This window comes from Lactuca virosa, chromosome 8 (assembly GCF_052849685.1).
Source record: "Lactuca virosa cultivar CGN04683 chromosome 8, Lactuca_virosa_CGN04683_v6, whole genome shotgun sequence".
NCBI classification, from domain to species: domain Eukaryota; kingdom Viridiplantae; phylum Streptophyta; class Magnoliopsida; order Asterales; family Asteraceae; genus Lactuca; species Lactuca virosa.
The window spans coordinates 67,386,246-67,403,131 of NC_136433.1; the positions used below are offsets into that span (position 1 = coordinate 67,386,246).

A 16,886-nucleotide genomic window follows, 5' to 3' on the forward strand; every position below is an offset into this window, starting at 1 on the left:
ACCTTGGTCAAAGTCAAGGTCAACAGTCAAGGCCAACAGTCCCTGTTGACCTCAACTCGTCGAGTGCATCCAGCAACTCGTCGAGTTAGCTGTATGACTCGTTAAATCGACTAGTTACCTTTGTAACTCGTCGAGTTCCTCCCGAGTCCATTCCACTGAATCCCGCCTCGACTCGCCGAGTCACCCTAGTGACTCGTCGAGTTCATCATATGTCCAAAAAACTAATGTCTAAACGGACCAAAACCCTAATCCTTCACTGCACTGATCCAGAAACTCAAAAACGGCAAACCCTACACCGACTCGTCGAGTCAGCTAAGGGACGCGACGAGTTCCTTCAGTCCTTTCCAAGTTCAGCCCTTTATAGTGGGATCTAAGGTCCCAAACTCCAGATCTAAACTCCCTTAGTACAGATACCACGTAAAGTTGCAAACTTTACGTGCATGCAAGGCCCTTCAAGGCCATAACACCAAAACTAGGCTTCCTACAATGTTTTTGTGCATGGAAAGGGGCTAGGCTGCATAAAGTGAGCAACTTTATGTCATTGGGGACCTAGAGAGGTCCAGATGTGGAACCATATCGTTGTGATAAGTCCAGATCCAAGTTTGAATTCATTTTGCACCAAAAATGGCCATTTACTTCCAAGAAAAGGGATCTAATCAACTAGAGATCAAGGTGACAACTTTATACCTCAAAACAATGGCCAAGGCAGAGTAGATGTCGGATCTACTGCTCCTCTCCTTGCTCCTCCCTCTTCAAGCTCTAGAATCCTTCACAAATACCCCAAAATCACTCACAAAAGCTCTCACTCTCACTCAAGAAGATGCAAGGTCGAAATAGGGTTCTCTCTGGCTAAAAGGGTGATAAGGGAGGCCACAAGAGGCGGGTTATGCTCCTTAAATAGGGTGCAAACCCTAAAAATTAGGGTTTCTCTTTACAGCTCCTACTCGTCGAGTCGGGGACTTCCGACTCGTCGAGTAGGACCCAAACCCCGCGTCCCCTAACAGTCTCTACTCGACGAGTTGGAGCACCCCAACTCGCCGAGTCCATGCACAAAACCCTTAAAATGATATAAATTAATCAATATGGAACATGTGTTACATTCAGTTATGTAGTGTCTACCTATCCATTTAGGAGTAACCATGGAGCCAAGTTTAAACTTCCTACCACAAACATGAGTAACTTCTAAACTCTGTATCTGAATAGATCTTTCATTGAACATCCATGAGGCATACACTCTAAAAGGGCAAGCATTATTCTCATTTGTTCCCACATCTTACAACTATTCTATTACTGTCACACTTTTCAAAGTAAAGTTGATACATATTGTGGACTGCATAGTTTTGGATACAAAACTTCAGCTGTGTAACAGTCTAAAAAATGTTACCAAGCTTTGGTTCCATTTTGTCCCATCTTGTTTTTGGATAATGTATTATGTACTTGTTTTTCACCTGCTCTTGCTCTTCTTGATCACTTTGCCAATCATTCCCATGATACACTTGTGTTCTTACTTCATCATCCAAACTAGAGTTTCTAAGTCTTTCATCAGTTTGTAGCACATTAAGAAATACGTCCTTACACTTGTCTAGTGGAGTAACGAACTCTTGCTCTGATTCATGATCCATGTATATTCCATGAAGCTCAAAATCCATCTCATTAAGACCAGAGAAAGGCTCACGTAAACCAGAAAATGGGTTTGTGCTGCCTTCGTCTTCTGAATCCCAATTCATCACAAGAACCTGAAAAGCCACAAACACATTAATGTTCACCTCTCAAGAACAAAAAGATTAAATATGAACTGTAACAACTTACCCTGTGAAATCGATTCTCGGATAACCTCAAATTGCACCTTTTAGAACACCTTTACCCTGTAACTGAACCTTAATCTCCTTCAAAAACCCCTTAATTTGAGATGAATGAGGTCGATTATCTGAACGTTTCTGAGTGAAGGTGTACATTTACATGCTAAAAGGTGATGGTAAGGTGATGGGTTCGTTTCTCCAGATAAACGGACATTATCTCATTAACATCGTTTGTCAACTCGTCAGTTAAATGCCACTTCTCTAAACTCTAAAGGGTTACCGGTTACAACTTGTTCACCGGCTCAAACTCAATAAATGCACCATTTAATGAAAGTATCCGACTTTATTAACCCAAAAACTCATCCAATGGTAAAACCGACAATTTTTGGAAAACTTAAGGGCTTTTATGTCATTCGCACAAAAAAAAACTCGCATTTTACAATTTTTTTGGGAAAAAAAATGACTAAAAGGGCCGGATCGAAAAAAAATACAAGGTCTTTTTCAGGCAAAAAATATTGACGTTTAATCTAGAAAAAACATAAAATATAAGGTATTTTTTTAGATTAACCCCCTTTTTTATAACATTAAGAATTATATAATAATAATATATCATTTTATTTCAGAAACACATGAGAGAAAGATGAAATTACCAAAAGATCCTCCAGCTTTTTGTTGAATTCGGCTTCGGTTTTAGAAGAATCCCATGAGATGTTGTACTCTTGAGCAATTTCCTTCAAGACATTGAGCTTCATGTCACCCCCGAAGGGGTATAAACGGAAAGTTTTTCAATTATCTAAAACAAAGGGAAAATTAAAGATAAATGATATTTGTCATATGGTATTATGTATAAACATTTTTTAAAAATAATTAAAACAAACAATCATAAATTTAAACGATAAACAAACCAAGAAAAAAACAATAAGATTCAAACACAAACTATTTAGGCAAAAAACAACGCATTGATCTCAATGAACATTTTAATGGTTTGATTTATTGATTTTTGCATGTAAGTTAATAAAATCTAAAATAAAATTGTATACAAACCGTTAAAACATTTGTTATAATATTTTGATAGATATTCAAGAATGTGAAGGAAAAACTACCAAGATGCAATAATTAAGTCATAATACTGTCTAAATTATCACTGTTGTGATTTGATTGAATATTTAAACAATTAAAAGAAACCAATTTTCAAACGAAGACATTGTTTTAAACATTTGCAAACCTCGGTCAACTTGATCAAAGAATGCTCAACGGTTCTTCCTTGTTCTTTTTGTCGTCGAACTTAAATGAGAGAGAGAGAGAGAGAGAGAGAGAGAGAGAGAGAGAGAGAGAGAGAGAGAGAGAGAGAGAGGTTATTGTTTTGGTGATATATTGTTTATTTCCTTAATGATCATAATCCTTACTTTAAATATATTTACTATTGGGTAAGGGGTTGATACTTCCACAACTGTTTTTATTCATCCACAGATTTTTATGGGAAAATGACAAGAATCCCCCTCATTTATATTTGATAATCTAATTAATTAGGCCTAATTTCTCTTTCATATTTTCGTGGTTGTCTTTTTTCTTTATTCCGTCGATACTCGGTGGTATATCAAGATTCCCACAATCATGGTATCTCATCATCCATTCTTTGTTCATCCTTGTTGTATCTTCAATCACCTTTAATCTGATAAAAATCAGTACACAAAACCAATACATGAACATAAACACAACAGGTTTTACATATATCGTCAATGACGAAATCCCAGTCACACAAAACGAGATCGATTCAAATCGGAACAAACAGCGGGATAGACGATACATCAAACCATTTTATCTATGTGATAAGTTCTTCGGTGAGTTAACAAGCTTTCACCATCGATTTTTCCATCGCCGTCGATTCAAAATTGTTCCTAGATTTTGGTGATTGGTTCACATTCTTGCTAACCTGAGATAATTCAATGATTAAGTGGTTCTCGTCGATGGGGCTGTCTGTAAACGGTTATGCAAATGTCAGTACCCCATTTGTTGCAGCGAAGTTTGATACATTTTCAAACGGGATCTGGGTCCAAGAAACTTTAGCGGTGATATTTTGGGATTTCAATATCTGATTTAAAGCTTTGTGAAAACCACCATCCACCAACATTAAGGAGCCCATATCCAATGATGGAAAAGATAATGGCAAGACTTGGAATGAAACTAATCGTTGGATTATCAGTTATGATTCCATTTGTGGTTGTTCCTACCTTCTCTATGTGGAAGTGAAGAAGAAAAGAAATGAAGAAGAATACAAGGATGTCATGTTGTGATGAACAGAATTGGGAACCGGGGCTAGAAGACACTATTAAGCACATGTTTTTAAATTGTTAATTACACTAGGGGTATAATTGTCATTTTCCTTAAAAATATGTGGATGAATAAAAAATAGTATGTGGAATTACAGTTCCCATTGGGTAAGGCTTCCAAGGTCAAGGATATAGATTCGGAAATTTTTGGTAGGAAAGTAAGAAATTTTTTTATATATATTTTTTTTTGACAAACAAAACAAACGAATCACTAGATGAATCAAAAATAACATGATTCAAAAAAATAATAATAATAATCCCGAAAAAACATCTCTATGATTCATTATTATATATATATTAAAGTTATGAAAAGTTTTAACAGTAAATGACACCTTTTTTGTCAATTTTGGTCCTCCAACTTACAACATTGACCATTTATCTTTATGCTTTTGTTCACAAACAACCATTTCACTTTGGTTTGAATTTTTCATAACACTCGCCTTTTATTACATATTATTAGTATTTAGTTTTTTGGCAGAAATGGTCCCTCATTATTATTATTATTATTATTGTTAGACAAAATTACACGATTGGTCCCTGTGGTTTACCAGATTTAACATTCTCTTTTTGGTTTTAAATTAATGTTTTATTTATTATAAAATATCCACCCAATACCATAAACCCACCCACCATCTGCCATCACCACCACCGCCAAAATTACATAAATGGTCCATATGGTTTACCCATGGTGACAAATTCAGTCCCTACTACCTGACAGATCAAATTACCCTCACATTAACGGACAAAAAGCAACCAACATGCTACTTTACTTTACAAAGCAATACCTTCCGACCCCGGCAACGCCGGGGAATCTTTTCTAGTTTTTATGATGATTTTGTTTTTATTAACTAAAATTGTCATAAAAAATGAATTTTTTTTCTTGATTTACTTAAAAGTGAATCATGAATGTGTTTTTTTTTTTTTGAATTTTTCTTATGAATCGTTTTAATTTTAATTCATCTAATGATTCATTTTGTTGGTTTGCTAAAAAAAATATGTATATGATTTTTTTTTACTTTCTTACCAAAATTTTCTTTTATTTGATGTTGGTTGAGGCTTCCAAAGCACTACCAATATTGTTAGTCCATGATCTCATGATTAATATATGGCATAAATAATTATTTTATTTTACCTTTTTATCTAGTAAATAATAAACAAACATATTTATTTATTTATTTATTTAAGTTGATATTTAATAAATTTATCATATAAATATTATTATTTATTCTGAATCTTCTATTTTTTATAGTATAATCTCATAATCTCATATAATTAAGATTTAAGAGTATAGCAATTTATTTATATCTTGCACATTATTTTTAACAAAGGTAACGATGGGCTAATTGTGATCCCTAAGAAAATGGGGTTAAATGCATCACCTCCAAAGCAAACTTCCTTTAATGACTTTAAGAGGAAGGAAGGGTATTAAGTATGGTATAAATTTTTAATATAATTAATACATATCAATAAATAATCAAACCAAGGGCAAAATAGTAATGTTATATAAAAAATGAAACAAAATAAAACTATAGATGCAACCAAATTTGCAATGAAACAGAACCACAATGACTTTCCAAAAATACAAAGTTGTCTTCAACTTAGAGACTTTTCGAAAAACCACATGCTCTATTTCTACAATTATATGTACAAATAAATGTTCAAAGTTCAAAACACATTGTACATGTTGCTTGAAAAGCAAGTAAAGATTTCAAAGTATATGATAAAAATTCAAAAAAGATAAAAAGAAAGTAGAACCCCAATATTTTTTGTTATATCTATATTAACAAGTCCATTTTCACAACTTTAGCAAATAAAATCTTATCAAACTTTTCATTCCCATCTATCAAAACAAAAGTACAAAACCACTCAACATTCATTCCACATCAAACAAAAAAGAAAAAGAAAAAAAAAAGTTTACATTTTGTCATCATAAACTTAAGTATAATTACCTATTTGCCCCTTGTAACGTACGCGAGTTAAAATTAACATTAACCAATTCAGCAGCAGCCCGAGCAGCAGCCGATGCGCGATCCGCAGCAGCAATGGCAGCTCGAGCTCTCTCCAAGACATCATTTGATTCTGATGAAACCGGAATTACCATTTTGCCCTCCACTGATGATTGATTTACTTTGGTGGGATTTGAGTTTGCAGTATTTGTTGGAGGTTTAATGGGGACATGATTTGCAGCTTTAGGGGATTCTTTATGACTTTCAGGGAGTTTTGTAGTCACATTTGATATTTGCTTTGGTCCATTCTACAAATTAACATTTTAAATATTATTAACTCGTTAAGAATCTGTTTGTTTGGTATGATGGAATGGAATCACAAATGAATGGAATGGAATGAGATAAGTAATGGAACAGAACATTACATTCGATAGATAAAGTTAATTGAAATGACTCATTCAGACACTTCTGTAATGTATAATTAGAAGAACAAATAAAGTTAATTTGATAAATGAAGAAAAAACGTTACTTTCATAAAAATAAACTTTAATTAAATAAAGATATACACATATTTCATGTCCTTTGAAATATATACTACATGTATTGCAAATAGTCGAAATAAATTATTTATCATTTAAAAAATTGTTTGCAAAAAAAAAAATGTAAACACCATGGAATCTTGATATAGAATTATAAGAAAAAACTATTTTTAGTTTTTTTTTTTTTTGGAAAATTAGAAAAAATTATTGAAGTTTTGAAATTTTTATAAGGGTTAATCTTGTAAAAGACCTTATATTTTGTGTTTTTTCCGGATTAAACCTCACATTTATTTTTTGCCTGATAAAGACCTTGTATTTTTTCATTTTTTCCGAAAAAGCCTTCAACTTTGTGTTTTTTTTTCCAAAAAAAACCCCTCAACCTTCTAAAATGCTTCCAAATAAACCCTCAACTTTTGTAGCTTTTGTCGAAAAAACCCTCACTTTACAATTTTTTTGGAAAAAAAATGACAAAAGGCCAGATCGGAAAAAATGAAAAATACAAGGCCTTTTTCAGGAAAAAAACACAAAATATAAGGTCTTTTTTTAGATTAACCCCTTTTTACTAACATTAAGAATTTTATAACAATAATATATCATTTTATTTCAGAAACACATTAGAGAAAGATGAAATTACCAAAAGATCCTCAGGCCTTTTGTTGAATTCGGCTTCGGTTTTAGAAGAATCCCATGAGATATTGTACTCTTGAGCGATTTCCTTCAAGACACTGAGCTTCATGTCACCCGAAGGGGTATAAACGGAAAGTTTTTCAATTATCTAAAACAAACGGAAAATTAATGTATAAGAAAGTGTTAAAATAAATAAATAAATAATGAAAAGTAGATTGTATTAACTGTACGATTGACACTAGTATCAGGGCGAAGCTCAGAGGCAGCTGATATGAAATCTTTTCCATATTTTGTGGTAAATAAATTTCTAACAGTTAATAAATCTGGTAAATCTGAGCATCTTGGAGATGCAAAGATTATGCTTGCAACTGCTTCCTTCAATTCCAATGGACATTCCCTGTTTTAAACAAAAGGGCAAAATGGTCATTTACTCACTCAGAGAGTTCATTCAATCCTAAGGGTAAAGTGGCTGAATGTGTAATGATGTTTATCTGGATAAAGTGTTGTATATATAAAGTTAACTTTATGTTTTAAACCGTCTGAACAAGTCAAAATGACCATTTTACCCTTATTATAAACATTACAAATGCAAGTGTTTGTAAATTCAGTGATTATGGTTAACAAACTGGAAAAGTGGAAAACTTTAACAGATTGTTCGATTCATAATTTTGTTTATATGAGCAATTCAATTCACAATTAAACAATCTTCACGTTCATTTGGAAAACAATTAGTCTTCTTTCAAGTTACCTAATAATCATAGGTGACATGCATAAATGTAATTTTACCTCTGGCTTTCGATAATTGGAACTCTTGCAAGAACAAACTCACAGAACATTTCCAAGATCTCATATGCAGCCCAGATATTTTGTTCTCTTATAACATGTTCCACCTAAACGATTAGAATCAATTTCTTAACATGAAAGGTGAAAACCGAAAAAATTTAACAAAAAGTTATGAACATACCCGTATTCTAGCAATTGGTTCTTGCCCAGATTGAAGAAATTGTGCTATTTCCTTGCGCATAAGCTTCAATTGCATGTCTCTCTTATTTTGAAGTAATTTAATCCGTGATATTGCCAAAGTTAGGCATGTTTTACTGCAATAACACCCAATATCGGCAATTGTTCATGAAATGTATACAAAATCTCTTGATTGTGTTCTTACTTCGAAAAATTGAAGCCATTTTTATGCTATTCTAGTTCATCGACTACTATAAGATTCTTTATTTATTAGATCTGAGATAAATCCAGATCAATTTTGGATTCGGGAGGTGAAATTATTGACCATAAAAGTCGGAACGTGTTCGTAAATTTTGAACTTGATCGTAAAAATAGAACAGATTCTGGGCTTGGATTTTCAGATTCGATGATCGAAAGAACATCAGAAATTTTGAGGGTATGTAAGCAAGAAATTGGAGTTGTCGAGTTGACATAGAAATGGAAAACCTAAGGTAAATTGCAAGAATCTTTAGGAATTAAGAATTGGGAAAGAGGGTCGACTAACTGACCATTTTGCGCCAATAAGTCCCCTATTGAAGATTTGGTTCAAGAGCGACATCGGAGCCGACGAAATCAATCATACACTGCTGGTGGCGGATGCACGGCGACAGCGGCGGCGGCGGCGGCGATGATGGTGGTGGGTTCCTATAGTGAATAGATTTAGCAGTCGATGATCGATCAGCTCCGCCTACTGATAGTTGACAATTTGGTTGTTTTTGGCTGTTGGTTTGGATTATTTACAACCTTAGTCCCTTAACTTTAACACTTCCCTATTTTGATCACTGCAATTATTTAAAAGCAAAGTCAAGTAGTTAACAATGACAATGGAGTTGGTGTAACAACAGTATCAACAACTAACAATTAACAAGTATGTAAATCATTATAATATAAAAGTGACATAACATGAAATTGTCAATTTTTGAAGGAATCTATCATATACCATGAAATTGCCATTTCTTTTAGGAATATATTACAAAATAACCATATGCTTTATAAAATGAATTTTGCAAAAGTATCTTTGAATTTGCAAAATGATTTAATAAAATCACCATTAGCAGGTATTATTTACAAATTATTTTTGTTAGAATACTTATTTTTCGAACAACCAAAGGTTTTATAAAAGCAAAAATACTAGCTACAAAAAAGAAGTCAAACATACAAAGGATCAAATACTAACTACAAAAAGAAGTCAAACATACAACGGATCAAATTATGTTTTTCTTTTTTATTTCTTCTATTGGAGTCAAACATACAAGGTCTTACTTGCAAATTATGTTTTCTTACAAAACAGAGATCAAACATACAAAAAAGAAGTCTTAATGGTTGAACAATTTGAGACGCCAAGCATATTACTAGTGTTATGCAATTTATTCCCCCTTGCCCTTCAAATTCAAAAGATATACCTTCTAGAATTGTGGAAATATTCACTTCCACAATACAATTATCATCATGCTTTAGAGAAGTGACTCTTTAGATGTGACAATTTTAGCATGTATATTAGTAATCGTTGTGTTTTACATAATTTTTTGATAAAAATTTCACAAAAAAGAAATTAAAAAAAACCAACTTTTTTTTTTGAAAAAAGTTGTCAATCTTAAAGATGTCAAAAAGTCTCCTGGGACCCCGTTCTCATGGGGGACCCGTCCCGTTTGAAGATATTTATTAAAAAAAATCGTGGGCGGGGGCAAGATTAACCCCCGTTAAAATTTCGGGAGCAGAGGCAGGGGTGGGCAGTCCCGTCCCGAAACCCTAGGGGTCCCCGTTAATAAGTTATACATATATTTACATATATTAATTATATAAATATAATAAACAATAACATGATTTTGAGCTTCCAAAATTCAACAAAAAAACATGTTTTTAAGTTGTTAGTAAATGTTTTTAAGATGCCATAACTTCTTTTTTTGTTTTTAATATGTAAAAGTTTGCTATAAATAAATATTTGTTACCTAAAAAATAGTTTCTTTTAGCCTAAAAATAGGCAACCCAACATTAATCGGGGGCGGGGGAACGAGGGTTGGGGCAGGGGTAATAAGGGGGATTCGGGGGCGGGGGCGGGAGAATGGTGAAATTATGGGGGCGGGGGCAAGGGATACACTCCACGTCCCGTTTGCCCCTGGTGACATCCCTAGTCAATCTTTTTTTCGAAATATCTGTCACGTTTAGCAAACCTTTTGTTTTGACTCACAACTCCTTTGTTTTTTATGTTGGTGGTGTTTATTGTGTTAATGATAGTGTTTATTAACATTAAAATTTAAGGAGACATTTGATGTTTTGAAAACAAAAAGAAAGGATGTCGTGTCTCATTTTTTGGCAAAATACATATCAAAATTTATTTAAATGATACTTGGAGGTTGTAGCAGGTAAAGAACAACAATTTAAACTGACTTGGTATCTTAGACAACAGTCTATGTAGGCTTGGTATCTTAGATCACTCATGGTTATAGATTAAGGCTTAGAGTTTAGGACTCAAGGTATAACTTATAATATATGGTTTATGACTTGGGGCTTATTTCTTATGGCTTATGACATAGGGCTTCTGGTTTTGGGCTTAGAGTTTATGTCTTATGGATTGGGGTTTCAGGCTTAAAGGCTTAAGGATTAAGGCTTAGGACTTATATCTTTTGGCTTAGAGCTTATGGTGTATGGCATATGACATATGGTTTATGGCTTATGGTCTTAAGGTTTAGGGCTTAGGGCTTAGGGCTTATGAGTTATGGCTAAGCAATTATAGGTTTAGGGTTTACGACTTAGGTTTTAGTGATTAGTGCTTATGATTAGGGGTTAGAGGATTATAGCAAGTGAAGACAAGCGCCCTAAGTTGGCTCGGCATGTCCGATTCTTGTTGACAAAATGCATAAACACATATTTGATTTTTGTTGGCAAAATACATAAACACATATTTGATTTTTGTTGGCAAAATACATAAACACATATTTGATTTTTGTTGGCAAAATACATAAACACATATTTGATTTTTGTTGGCAAAATACATATCAAATTCTATTTACATAATACTCAGAGATTGAGATTGTAAAAGGTAAAGACCAACGGTCTAAGCTTGTCATCTTATTTTATTTTAAAAATCAAATAGAGGCGAATTTTAAAGTCTTAGTGATCTAAGATACCAAGTCAGCTTAGACTATTGTTCTTCATTTGCTACAATCTTTGAGCATCTTGTATATAGATTTTGATATAGGTATTTTACCAACAAAAATTAAACAAAACATCCATTCTATTTGTTTTGAAAAAAATCAAATGTATCCTTCAAATTTTAATATTTAAAACTACTAACACCATAAACATCAACAACATGAAAAAGAGCATTTGTGAGCCAACACAAAAAAGTTGATCCAAACAAAAAGTTTTGCCTATTGTGAAGGTTTTTTCGGGAAAAAAAAAGTTTAAGGGTTTTGGAAAAAAAATCGTGTAAAACTGAAATATTACTAACAAACGTGTTAAAAATGCCAAATCAAAAGAAATATAAAGAAAAAATGTAAAAGCTTTTTTATTAAAAAAACAATGAATGAAGTAGAAATTTAATCAATTTATACGATCCTTGTTAGGGGTGAGCAAAAACCGAACCGCAAACTGAAAAAACCGCATAAACCGAAACCGAAAAACCGACACCGAAATGAAAACCGATGGTGCGGTTTTTAGTTTTGCAAAAACCAAAAATGCGCGGTGGGTGCGGTTTCTAGTCTTGCGAAAACCGCAAAAAACCGAACCGCACCGCATATATATATATATATATATATATATATATATATATATATATATATATATATATATATATATATATGAACCAAAAACTTTAAAATTTCTATAAATATAAATATCTATCTTATCTATCAGATGATGATTGTATATTTTTAAGTATAAAAACCGCACGGTGTGGTTTCTAAACTTCAAAAAACCGAGGTTGCGGTTTTCGGTTTGGTTTTGGCCAAAAACCTCACCAAACCGCACCATGCTCACCCTAATCTTTGTAACTACCAAACTACAAGGACTATTTGTATAATTTACCCTAACATTTATATAATAGAATGGGGTTTTTTTATAATATATTGTATTTTTCTGTCACCAATAACATTAAATAAAAGGGTTTTTCATATAAATTAAAATTAAAAGGGGCTTTAAATAGTCACAAATTCAATATAAGGATTTTTTTTTTTTTTCATTTTGGGGGGGTTTCTTTGTGTTTATTGAAACTATAAAAGGGTTTCACATACCCAAAATTAATACAATGTTTTTTTCAGTGATTAGTCTTATAATAGGTTGTGTTTTTTTTTTTTAATTACCCATAACATTAATTACATTATTTACTAAAAATAACAAACTACAACCATTTAAGATCAAAGCAAAAACAATTCCACGGACACTAAACAAGCTAACAATTTCTTTATTAATACAACAAACAAATGTCTTTCTACAAGTCTTGCAATACAAATCTTCCAAATATTACACATAAACAACATACATATTCATCAAAATCCACCAAAAACGTGGTAACAAAAAGAATAAATAATCCAATCTCGTGTTTCAATGGATTGTTTACTTTAACGCAACTTAAACCGAATTTCTTTAATCTCACCAACACCCACAAAAAAAATAATTTATAATAATAAATAAAATAACAGCTATCTAACAGAACAATGAGCATCTAACCATGCAATAATGTCATCAAGCACTTGAAATATTCTTTCATCGGATTCCCCTTCTAGAATACAATGATAACTTCCTTCATAAAGTTTCAAACTTTTGTCCTTGCTGGCAGCTTTTTCGTAAAGAAACTTGCTGATATTAGGATCTGTTACCCTGTCTGCAGCTCCATGAAGTATCAACAATGGTGATGAAACCTGTGTGGTTTTTTTTTCAAACAAAGTTGAATTTATTTTTTATGTTTGTTAAGAAATAAAAATGTACAAATGTTTTTTTTTTTGAAAAACCAGACCTTTTCGACTTCTGATTCGAGTTCATTTGTCGCGTTTAGAAGTTCAACAGCCGTCTGTAATCGCGTTTGATCGGAGTACGATATGACATTGTAGTCCGCCTGACAAATAAGAAATTGTCAGTGTCACTGTCAGTATCAGTATCAGGGTCTATTTTGTTTAGTTTGATCAAAGTATGATATGACATCGTAGTCCGTTAAAAAACCTAACCAATTTTCTTTTTTGTGGGTCCCGAAACGCCAGCTCAGCAAGATCTTTCTGTGGTACAAGTTTTGCTTTTGGCATTAATCGTGACAAAAAGATTAAAATTTTTTGTAGTGGTTCCGGGGGCTTCATTTCCTCTGCAATCTTTGAACGAAATCGAAGGTCAAAATGGGAATTTTTTTAAACAAAAAACTTATGTTGATGATGTGATTATTATTATGAGGGGTAAAAAGGGAAATTTACTTTGCACATTGGAGCAACAAGAACTACACCATCCCACTCGCGTTGTTCTTTGAGATGAACTTTAAGTGCAACGGCTCCTCCCATTGACTGGCCTAAAAGAAACCGAGGCATCCCTCTCACTTCGGGTCTTCCTGTGAAAATTATTTTTACAAAAATGGTCCATGAGCTTTGTGAATTTACCATGTTTAGTCCAAATTTGAAAACTTTTTCAATGTTGGTCCGTATTTCAAGGTTTTATATCGATTTTGGTCCCTGGAACCTTGAGATAAGGACCAAATTTTGAAAACTTTTATTCCAAATTTGTGCTTTATGATTTTTACCATGTTTATTCCAAATTTGAAAACTTTTTCAATTTTAGTCCTTATTTCAAGGCTTCATACCGATTTTGGTCCCTAGAACCTTGAAATAAGGACCAAATTTTGAAAAAATTTATTCCAAATTTGTGCTTTATGATTTTTACAATGTTTATTTCAAATTTGAAATCTTTTTCAATTTTAGTCCTTATTTCAAGGTTTCATATCGATTTTGGTCCCTGGAACCTTGAAATAAGGACCAAAATTGATATGAAACCTTGAAATAAGGACCAAAAATGATATGAATCTTTAAAATAAGGACCAAAAATGATATGAAACTTTCAAATAAGGACCAAAAACGATATGAAACTTTGAAATAAGGACCAAAATCAATACGGAACCTTGAAATAATGACCAAAATGAAAAAGTATCAGGGACCAAAATCGATACGAATTTTAACAAAAAATCAATTTTGAATTAAACATGGTAAAAATCAAAAAGCACAGGGACTATTTTTGTAGTTTATTGTTTTACATTTTTAAGCCAGAGTTTTGGCTTATAGAACTTCACATGGAGTTCAATGTGCTTACAAGTTTATATATAAGAAAAAACAAACAAAGCCATATGAATTTTGAAATCAAAAAATACTTTGTTTGACGAAAAAAGTCAAATATAGAGATTTAGACAAAAGGGGTACCTTTAATTTTTGTATATTGTTCGATTACATTGTCAACTATATCACTAAATTTAGGGATATATCCATGTAGACCTTCAGAGAGGCCAAAACCAGGATGATCAATGGCATAAACACCATAACCAGCAGCAGCAATTTTCTTTGCAATGCCTGAAAAAAGGATTATAAATTATAATCTTAAAAGAATTGAATTTCATGATTATATAAGGCATAGATGATGAGGTGTCACCACAAACCTTCAAAGAAAAAGGTGCAAGTGTCGCCATATCCATGAACAAAACACACAGCAGCTTTGATTCTGACTCCAGGCCTTGGTAACCAACTTTTACAGAAAATTTCTTGACCTTTTGAGTTCGTTTCAAACCACTATAATGCAAAAGCAGATATATATATTTAGTCAAATCATCTAATTGTTCACAACTAAAACATATATTTGTCGACCCCAAATGGTGAAATTAAGCTATTTATAAGTGGAGTTCAGGAGTTGAACTTCAGATTTTGAAAGATGAAAATATTAAGGGTTCAAATTTGATATTCAAATAGATGTGGTTAGTTTGTTTGCTCTATTGAGGGAAAGGAAACCTGTTAGTTTATGTAGTTTCAGATTTCTTATTCACAAACAAACAATTCTTATCGATACCCATTAATGTCTACAGTTGACTAATTTGATAGGTAAAGGTCAATTCAGACTCTGATTTTGGACATATGTAAGATTCTCAGTATTTCTAATCGCATAGAAACAGTTATATAGATTGCTACGCTACAGAGTTTAAATCGGTGGGAAATTTACCTCTTCAGTCCTGATGTCTGTAGGAGCCATCTACCGATTAATCAGAACAAGCATAAAGATATCAATCAGTAAGAAATTAGCAAAAGAAAAATTGAGAATCATCAATCGAACAATTAAAATATGAAATTTGAACCTTAAACAAAACATGATCAAGCTGTTCCTGAACTTGAGTGAAAGACAATCGAACTCTCCGGCGAGCAGGTGCTTGATCAAGATTCTGAGACGCAATCGCATTCATCTGATCGCTCACTCCTTCTATGGGCTTTTTCTTAGCCATGATCTTCAAATCTGGAAGTCTTCCTTCTCCTGTTGACAGGATCAAGGATACTGAGTTTTTCGAGTAGGGTTTTAGGCGAAAAGTGGATGAACCGGAGGTATCGGGTCTGTGAGGGCGCAGGAGTATTTGGTGCACTGTTGGTCGGAAAGTTGAGATCAGAGAATTATTGGGCATGGTGGTAGTTGAGAGCTGAAATGGAGTTGACAATTGGGGGAAGAGCAAAGGAACACACAATCGCTAAAGAATTGGAAAAGCATCGTTAATGGTGGAATCAGTCTGGAAATGGCTGAATATAAATGGGTTTAACTTTTATTCATTTTTTCGGAAAGCACAAAAAGTTGTCTTTCACGTTTCTTTATTACACGTAATAAACGTGTGGTAAGAATATATTATTTCGAAACCCTAATTTTTTAATAAATGTTCTGACTGGATCTAAATATGTACTTTGAATTTGTGTAGTAGACTCTTTCAAGTTCCTCAAAAAACATTTTTGGAGTGTTTTTTTGTGAAAATTATTTGCTGATTGCTTCTCATACAGAACTATTAGTAGAGTTTATAGCTCATGCTCTATCGATTTATCTTTCTCGATCCAGTACTCTTACACTCATGGATTATCATCTGAATAATTATATTGGTTGTATATATTTACATGGTGATTGCTAGAGTGCTAGATATCAGTATGAAATTGGTTTATTATATTTTTATGCGGTTCAAAAAAAGATGGGTTGCAAATGAAGAATTATAGTAAGTTGAAGTATTAAAGTATGACATATAGTATGAAATATGTATTACACACATGTTGCCTTATGAAAAGAAGTTTTAGTGAAAGTAGAAGAGGGATAAGCATTGGATAAATACGAAAGTTGACATTTTATAAAGTGAGGGTCAAAATTTTTAGTGAAAGTAGAAGAGGGATGCACGTGGGATAAATATGAAAGTTTAGAAAATGAAGGGTAAATATGATATTTTATAAAATTCAAAGTGGAGGGTCAAAATGATAATTTAAAAAGTAATTTGATAAAAAAAAATACTATTATTTTACCAAATAGAGGGTTGCAAATGAAGAATAATAATAAATTAGGGATTGAAGTATGAAATATGCATTATAAACTTGTACAATATGTATTATAAAATGAACTTTTAGCTGGTAAGTGCTACTCACATAAGCTAACTTGCATTTTAGTGTATATATA

At 32.6% G+C, this 16,886-nt stretch overlaps 2 protein-coding genes across 2 annotated transcripts; both read right to left on the reverse strand.

Annotated features, from left to right (window-relative positions):
- Positions 1-5,931: 5,931 nt before the first annotated feature.
- On the reverse strand, positions 5,932-8,933 carry LOC145128241 (Regulator of Vps4 activity in the MVB pathway protein). The gene is made up of 6 exons (XM_079063037.1): positions 8,750-8,933; positions 8,206-8,338; positions 8,028-8,131; positions 7,467-7,638; positions 7,249-7,389; positions 5,932-6,383 (listed from the first exon to the last, which is right to left on the reverse strand). The coding sequence occupies exons 1-6, from the start codon at positions 8,797-8,799 to the stop codon at positions 6,075-6,077; spliced, it is 909 nt and encodes a 302-aa protein (XP_078919163.1). The 5' UTR covers positions 8,800-8,933; the 3' UTR covers positions 5,932-6,074.
- Positions 8,934-12,622: 3,689 nt separating this feature from the next.
- Positions 12,623-15,994, reverse strand: LOC145132774 (caffeoylshikimate esterase-like). The gene is made up of 8 exons (XM_079067673.1): positions 15,550-15,994; positions 15,417-15,446; positions 14,863-14,992; positions 14,630-14,776; positions 13,640-13,770; positions 13,403-13,540; positions 13,195-13,293; positions 12,623-13,099 (listed from the first exon to the last, which is right to left on the reverse strand). Exons 1-8 carry the CDS (start codon positions 15,865-15,867, stop codon positions 12,881-12,883), a joined length of 1,212 nt encoding a protein of 403 aa, XP_078923799.1. The 5' UTR covers positions 15,868-15,994; the 3' UTR covers positions 12,623-12,880.
- Between the last annotated feature and the right edge of the window lie 892 nt (positions 15,995-16,886).